Here is an 8,541-nt window from a genome sequence, read left to right as displayed (position 1 = left end):
ACTCACAAACAGCTGTAAAGGTTATGCACACGTCAATACACACTGAAAACATATAATATAGAAAGGTCTGCCCTGTATACACATTCACCTCTCCAGTTCACTGATCTTGCGGTCCTTGTCGTTCTTCTCATTCTCCATCTCTCTGAGGATCTCCAGCAGACGGTCCACTTCAGCCTGGGCTTTCCCAGCATCCTCTCTGTGGCGGTTCACCTCATGCTCGAGGGTGCTGATGCGCTCTGACAGTTCAGTGTTCGCTTGAGCTTCTGCAGCTGCTGTCTGAGCCTAAACACAACACACGACAGGGTTGGAGGTTAACGCTATAGCAAAGCTGGATGCAAACGTGTGCCAGTGCTTCCTTTATTTTTTCCACAGAAACTGAAGTATTCGAGGAAAGTAAACCTGCTCGGGATTATCATGGGACAGCACGGCATTTTGCAAAACATTTCTTCTAATGAGAAAGTAATAAAAGTAGCGTTTGGCTCTGGAGTGGACTCACGAGTGCCAACTGTCTGGACTAATAGGAGCCTGGACAGTATCAGACAGTTTGTGTGTGGTTGGAGGGAGGGAGGGAGGGAGGGGTGGGTAAGACGAATGTCTTCTTGCAACTGTAAGCGATGACATAACCTGAGGGTATACGGAACAAAATGTAAGATCAATTGATGCCAAATTAATCAAGAAGCGTTCCTACAGCAGAGTCTGATGCAAAAACAAAAACAGGATACACAACACAAAATATGCTCCAGAACCGTGGTTCTCAACTGGTCTTGCCTCAAGTCCCACATTCATCCTCGTGACCTACAAGCGGTTTAACGTTCAACCCTTCGAAACAAGATCAACTGTGAGCTATTGCTCACTTATATCAGAATGCAAGCACTCGAAGGAACAGGACACTTATTATGAATGTTGACTTTAACAAATAATGAACCCTGAAACAAGTAAACAGCAGTGTGTCTCCCCAGGGATTTCAAACAGCATCCTGGTAAACTGTCATTTTGAAATAGCGTCAAAATCCACGCTATACGTTTCATAAATACATTCAGTCGGTAAACAGGAAGTTGATATGGGACAGACCTGAAGACGGTATACACGGTATAGAACCCCAAGCTGAAGCTCGGTACCAAATATCAAGCAGTTGTGATTTGTAGTTGCTGAGAAAAGTGCTCGGAAAATTTTGTAAATCCACGCTATACGTTTAGTCAATACATTCAGTCGGTAAACAGGAAGTTGATGTGGGACAGACCTGAAGACGGTATACACGGTATAGAACCCCAAGCTGAAGTTTGGTACCAAGTGGCTAGGATTTGTGGTTGCTGAGAAAAAGGGTGTTTCAGACAGACGGAGACGCAGACGGACGGACAGAGGTAAACCAGTATACCCCCCCTCCTTTGGAGCAGGGGTATAAATAATAATTATTCCACAAAGTAAAATGCTGGACTGTGCTTTCTTGCACTGAAAAAAATTTTTTTTTTTTTAAAAAGCAAGAAAGAGACATTTAAACATATTCCATTAAATTCAAAACTCTAAAATTCAAACAGGCTTGATTAAAAACCACAATAGCATGGTTGTATTCTTTTCCTGAATAGCAAAGCGTGCATTTAAAATAATAAATAATTACAATTAAATAATAAAGAAAGGCAGTGTAGAAGAGTTCATAATTACATTTATGAACATAGCTGGTTAAAACAAAGGCAGGCCGTTTCTACAAATTAAATAAATTAATTAACCATTCATTTAATTTAATACCTCGTACATATTTTCCTGCTTAAATATCCCACAAATCTTGCTCACTTTTTATTTGCTAAACATTTATTTCAAAAAATAAATAAATAAAACCTGCATTACCAAAGAAAAGGACTCTGAAGACGACGACAAGTTTAGGGATCCGTTCACAATCTCAAAACAAATATCTATAATTGAGCAATTCCAGCGTTATGGACGTGACACTTGAACTCAAAATGGCAACAAATGACCCAGTGCATGTTTTATTGTCTCCCAGTATTTAAACAGGTGTTGCATATTTTAAGGCTGTACCATACTGGAGAAGTGATAGAACAAGAACAATTCCCATAGTACATCTAGGGCATGCCAGAAAACGCCAATAAAAGATGCGTTATGGACGTGACAGAAAAAGTATCACTTTTCTTGGGTGACTGTACATTTTTATCAAACTCTGTGAAATTGTAAACCTAATGTCGAAATGGAGATATCCATTTGATAGAGGGGTCCAAGGTGAATATTAAAAAATCTTTGTTTAAAATATTTTGTATTTCATGCAGAGTTTCGGAAGGAAAAGTCAGCATTATGGATGTGACGAAATTCCGTTATGGATGTGACGCGTCTGAAATAGACATGGCGTATGTTTAGAAAATCAGCAATTTAACCACCATAACCCTTTGAAAAACTCTCTAAATATCAGCTAAAACTATCAAAGTTCTTAAATAATATTTAGGATGGCTATTGTTTTGCGGATTTTAGCATACATTTCTGTGGCTTGTGGCAATAATATAGAATTGTACATGATCAAAGTTGATTTTAGCTTGGGGTTTACATTATAAGAAAGAAAGACTGACAGTGACATATTAGGTTGGTTACAAATTGGTTCAACTTATTCACATCTGTAAAATACAGGCCTAGGTGATATCTCTGGGAGTGGTTTTGATGTTTTACATGTTGCTTTATTTTTGCATGGTGAGGCTGACATTTACATGGAATTGCCCAATTTCAGCCTGGACAGAAACACATGCATATAGATTCAACTTGGATACACGTGATATAAATTAGTTTTAGCTCTCAGCCAAATGGGAGAGTCAAAAAAAAAAACAGAGACTGGATTGAAAACATCCCAATCTGGCAACCCTGATTTCTCCATAAGCACTCTCTCTCCTGCTTTGCTGTGAGCTTTATTGGTCCTGACGTGAAGAAATCCTGATTCACCTGCAGCACAACGTTGAAAAATATGGATGCCAGTCGAACAGACTCATCCATATCAGGAATACGTCTTCGCATCCTCACAGTGAGACGGGGATGAAGGGATGGCAGTTTTATCAGCAGTGTTTGGGTAATTTTTTTGGGTGCGAGTGTTTCTTCGCGCAGCCATTAAAACAACTTGGCTAATTATTTCACCTTTCAAAATAGCCCAGGTCATTCAGAAATCTCATTCTGCCCTTAAATGTGCGTGCATGTGTGTGTGTGTGTGTGTGTGGGGTGGGGGGGCAAAAAAACTAAACTATATTAAATAAACTATAATTTTTATATATAAATTATAAACATTTTTCTTTTGCATTTCATTCTGACTGGAGGTCTACATGTAAAAATCAAGCCAACAAATATTCTGTAAACGCAAAAACAAAATTAAGGTTTTGGATGGAAAAGATGACCCGTGGCGTCCCGGTAGCGAACCACGGCTCTGTGATGCAGTGTATAGATAGTAAAAAGAGTAAACATTCACAGCATGGCATTCGGAGAGCCAGAAAAGCACGCTGCAATTTAGTCCGAGTTCAAACAGAGTCACAGCTTGAAAGTGTGTCTGGGCTCGGGGTGGCCTCTTCAGGATGGCGCGCTGTGAAAGGGGCCTGTTCTGTTTTATTGGGAGTGGGGGGTGATTTGAAGGTGACATTTAGATTTAGGCCTCTCTAATTTGCGTGGGGTTTTTTTTTTTTTGGTCTCGCCCTGAGGTTGAGGAGGTTTCCACACTGACCGCCAAGAGCATGTCGTCGACAGACGCGAGGACTTTCAGACATTCACAGGAGGCGACGTGCGTGTGTGTGGGTTTGTAGTCTGGAACAGAATTTGTTATATCAGCCGTAAAAATTTATTAAGTACTCGTAACTATGCAGCTATCATCGAGAACGTCTGGTTTGCTTTGTGTTTCGAGTTTCGGCACATATGCAAGTCACACACACACACACACACTATAAAAACGTGCACATGCGCGCACACATTGATCAGAAAAACAGTCCTTGAGATAAAACGAGTATAATACAGAGGCACATGGACCAAATTTTATTATTAGTGCGGCTGTTAGAGAAGCTCTGAAGAGACAGCATTGTGATGAGCGTAAACAATTACCGGTATACATGCAAAAAAAAAAAGTGTGCGAGAGCGCGTGTGCACATGACTGAGTGAATCTTGTCAGACGACACAGGAAAATGGTAATGCATATTCGAGCTGCTAAAATTTTAACTACATAAAATATAAGGGTCACAACACGCAGCGCTGCCACCTCACAGCTCCAAGTTCGATTCTGAGCTCCAGTTACTCTCCGTGTCGAGCTTCTCATCTTCTCCTTATGAAGATTTTACAGGTGCTCCGGTTTCTTCACCTCTCCAAAACGTGCCAGAAGGTGGACTGGCTACAGAAACTTGCCTCGAGGTGTGTGTCAAAGTGGATTCCACCACAGATCCACCAGGATGAAGCGGTTACTGAAGATTAACTCATTAAAAAAAAATTGTGATTCTAATGCAGCCTCTCTCAACCGGGGTGCCATCTGGCTTCGTTAGGGGCGCCGTCAAAAAATTATATATTCTAACATTGAAATAAATAAAATGAATTAAAATTCCAAAAAACGATAGTTACACTAATGCAGATCATCGCCGCCTCATGCATCATCAAAATTTGTCTCACGGCCTCCTTTCCCATGTCACAACGTCACAACGTCACTGCCGGGGTCAGCGTGACGGCGTATATTGCATATGGGGGTGCCTTGAGAATTTGCATACTTCTGAAGGGTGCTGTGACTGAAAAAAGGTTGAGAAACGCTGCTCTAATGTATTCACTGGTGTGGTGTTCGTATCACAAACTACAGGTCGTCAAAACTAAAAATCAGTTTTTAATATTTCAGATTCATTTTATTTAGGGGACCCAAAGTAACATCAAGTTAATATTTCAAGCTAAATAATCACTGCACCATCTTCAACTTTTTTTTTTTAATATATATACACAGTCAGACCAAATCACAAATGGCTTCCTATTCACTGCATGTGCTCACTACTGTACATTGTGTTCAGCATGGCAATGCAGACCCTACATAGTGCACTATACACCTAACAGAAGGCCATTTGTGGCTCAGCCACAAAGCAAGCGAATCCGATAATGCCTGCTACTTGTATGCAATGTTACAGAATTTTAAAAAAAAATAAAAATTGCGCATCAATTGAATATAAATAAGAAAATGTATCTGTGGCAGCGAGGGAGTGGTCGAGCGTAGGCTGTGAACAGCAACAAGTCAGACTGAACCAGCAGGTAACATGTGACGAGGTACACCCGTGTCTAATTACTGGCTGTCTATTAATGGGTGTCTTTCAGATGGCTAGTAAAGCTGGGCATACACTGTACGATTTTTGGCCCGATTTTGACACGATTTTCACTCGTGCGACTATTTTGGAGATCGGGCCGAGTTTTGGATCAATCGTGCATCTCGGATCGTGTAGTATACATGGGGTAACGACAAGCGATTAACACCTCTCGACCTCTTCCCGATCGATTGGATGAAAATCAAACCTGTTTGAAATCCTGAGCATCGCATCCGAGCATCGCATAGTGTGAGAACAGGAATCGTAAGCTGCGTGCTGTTTACCCCTGCGATTCACTCGTACAGTGTGAGCAGCAGCTGAATACCGCGATTGAAAAAAATCGCACAGTGTATGCCCAGCTTAACACGAGAGAGAGCAAGAGAGAGAGAGATACACAAACACACCTCTCCATGTGTCTGTGCATAAGCATTAAAAGCACTGAAAAGTGAAAATAAAGTTAAAGCGCACCTTGAATTGCAGCGCCGGTCTCCGGGTCCTCATTTTCCACTCTCCCAAAGGTGATAAAATATTTTAAGAGTAGCATTTATGGCTCACATGTAGGCATTATGAGAGTCGATGGCTTCCTTTTCACTATCTAGTGTACAAATCAGTGCAGCTTATACAGACCCAGATAGTGTAGTGCAGTGTTTCTCAACCACTGGACCGCAGCCCATTAGTGAGTTACAACGCGCCACCTAGTGGGCCGCAAAATTTTTTTCCAACTCTGAAGCCAAATACTAAATAGTTCAGGATGTCGTAGTGTCCCAAATCCAGTTGCTGGTTGGCTAAAGACTTTTCAAGTGGAATAAATACATGTGGGTAAATGAACAACAAGCCTTTATTTTTGTCACAGTCCTCCTCTACATTTAGCCTGCGTGTGCGCACGCACACACAGAGAGAGAGAACACATGCAGAATAAATAAATACATTTGTGGGTAAATTATATGGATCTGTGATGCCTGCTGGAAGAGAAAAGCAGGGAGGATTGAGAATCAAGCGGCTGTGGTTTGTTTACACCATAAAGACACGTACAAAAAGCCCAGAAATTCCTCCTTACCCGGGCAAAATCGATACAGGATTTATCTTGCAGTGTCCTGATCCCCAGATCTTTAACCCAGCCACATATAAAAAGTTGTACTCCTCCATGTTCTTCCAGGTTTTCAACTGTGTGTCTGTGTAGAACGATGTCTGCAGCACCAGGCACTTTGAGATGTCGGGGAACTCAACAGATGGATAATTTTCCAACTCATAATAAATGAATAACTTTATTTAAACATAAGTTGATCATCAGAGCTGGTGGGGTTGTGCATGTACAGATACAAATAATTACAACCACAGAAGACTAAAAATATACACAATCTTAACAAAAAACCTTAATCTGTTGATTATGTTATCTTCACAGAAAGTTAATGAATAGTATGCATAACTAGTGTTTTTGTATTTAGTTGACTACAATAGGATCAAAATTTATTCTACTAATGTCAAATTTAGCTCGTAAATTTTTCTTTCACAGGAAAAATCCTTCTTTGTTAGCATGTAAGGATCTAATCCCATTGAGTGGCTTCTATAGCCACTTCTTCTGAGTGAACTTCTTGGTTTTAATAACTTGCTTGTTTGCTGAACACAAGCATGGCAATAAGTTCTTGTGTTAATGTACCAGACTCCACTTTTGGATCATTAATCCCTTTTGACTGAGAATGACCTGCCTGCATGGTTTGGCTTCTGGCACATCCATACAGTTTTAAATACAATACCGAGAACTAAAAAATTGTTTTATTATTATACTTATTTAATTCCTGGGCTCCCAGCTGTAACAGGGAGTGATGTATTCCCTTAATACACTTTACAGTAGATTATTAGATTCTATTAGAATAGATGAGCCAAAATAATTGGGGATCTTTTTTAATGGGCCCCGACTCGTTACAAGTATAAATAGGTGGGCCTTAAAGTAGAAAAGGTTGAGAACCCCTGGTGTAGTGCACTATACGCTGAAGAAAAGGTCATTTGTGATTCATCCACAAAAACAGTGACTCCAAGAACATCTGCTGAACATCAACGTGAATGTCATGTTATGTTTTGTACTTTTATATTCAACCGATACAAAATTAAATAACCGGTTTACATGACTTCCATTCGAAAATAAGCTCTTAAATGTTCCAACACGGATTTCGGATGTAAATATTAAAGCCAATTCAAACATTTTTGATCGTTAAATTTGTTCTGAAAGCCTCAGTGTGTGCACGCTCATGTTAACTGAGCCACTTGGGTTGCATCTTATTACGCACCCGCTCACACGAGGCCAGCCAGGACGTCAGTCACCTCTGCGTCTCGTCCGATCGCAGCAGAACGTCCCGAGCATTGTCAGCGCGTTATCGCTTACACGCTTTTTACGAGACCTGTGTGAGCACTGGAGCACACCCGCCAACACTTTTTCATTGCTCTTGGATCACGGGTCGGCATCTGGACACATCCGCAAAGCCGCTGAGCGCCGAGAAACATAATCCACCACTGTGCACGACTGACTTTCTCATGAACATATTTTCCAGTGGTGGGAAATGACAGATTTAAGATGCACAGACACTCAGACAACATACTGTATAAGCTCTGCTTCTACATGTTGGCATGTATGTAAAAGTCTTCACGTGCCAGTCAATACACAATATGGCTTTAAAAAAAAAAAAAGACACCAGATGTGAGCGGAGAAGTGGGAATAGATGCATAGCAGATAGAAGCCGCATCACAGCAGGCTGCAAATCATATTACACTGCGGAGAAACTAAACCCGGATCAGCGTGAGGCTTTAGATAAGAGACGAGCTCATGCAGGCAGGCAGGCCTCAAACACTGTGCAAATCTGAAATCCGTCTCACTTCCTGTGTGTGCGCGCAAAAAAACAAACATCAGATAAGCCTTGAGCTCATGCAAGCAAAGCCTCACAACTCGCACATACATTCAGAAGTTTCCTTCGGCAGCCACGCGTACACACACACACACACACACACACACACACACAGGCAGGCTTTCCACATCGGAATGCACTTACAAGACTGGAGGAATGGCCTGATATGTGCTCAGTGTGCTTTAGGAAAGAAGAAAGAGGGAAAAGAAGAAGTCGGAGAACAACCCGGAAAGTGATGATTACAAGAAAATTAACACAAGTTAACATAACATCATGGCACACGAACAAGGAATGAAGGCATGAGAGAGTCAAAGGTGAGAATGAGATCCAAACAGGGAGACTCGCTCTATAGG

The 8,541-nt window shown here is 41.1% G+C and overlaps 1 protein-coding gene across 1 annotated transcript in view; it reads right to left on the bottom strand.

Annotated features, from left to right (window-relative positions):
* Nucleotides 1-8,541, bottom strand: part of erc1b (ELKS/RAB6-interacting/CAST family member 1b) — a 395,220-nt gene that overhangs the window by 258,670 nt on the left and 128,009 nt on the right. Inside the window, exon 11 of the mRNA XM_060903423.1 lies at nucleotides 89-282. Within this exon, the coding sequence (XP_060759406.1) occupies nucleotides 89-282 (194 nt within the window). The remainder of the gene's footprint in view (nucleotides 1-88; nucleotides 283-8,541) is intronic.

This window comes from Neoarius graeffei, chromosome 21 (genome assembly GCF_027579695.1).
Source record: "Neoarius graeffei isolate fNeoGra1 chromosome 21, fNeoGra1.pri, whole genome shotgun sequence".
NCBI lineage: Eukaryota > Metazoa > Chordata > Actinopteri > Siluriformes > Ariidae > Neoarius > Neoarius graeffei.
This window is presented reverse-complemented; position numbering and strand designations above follow the sequence as displayed.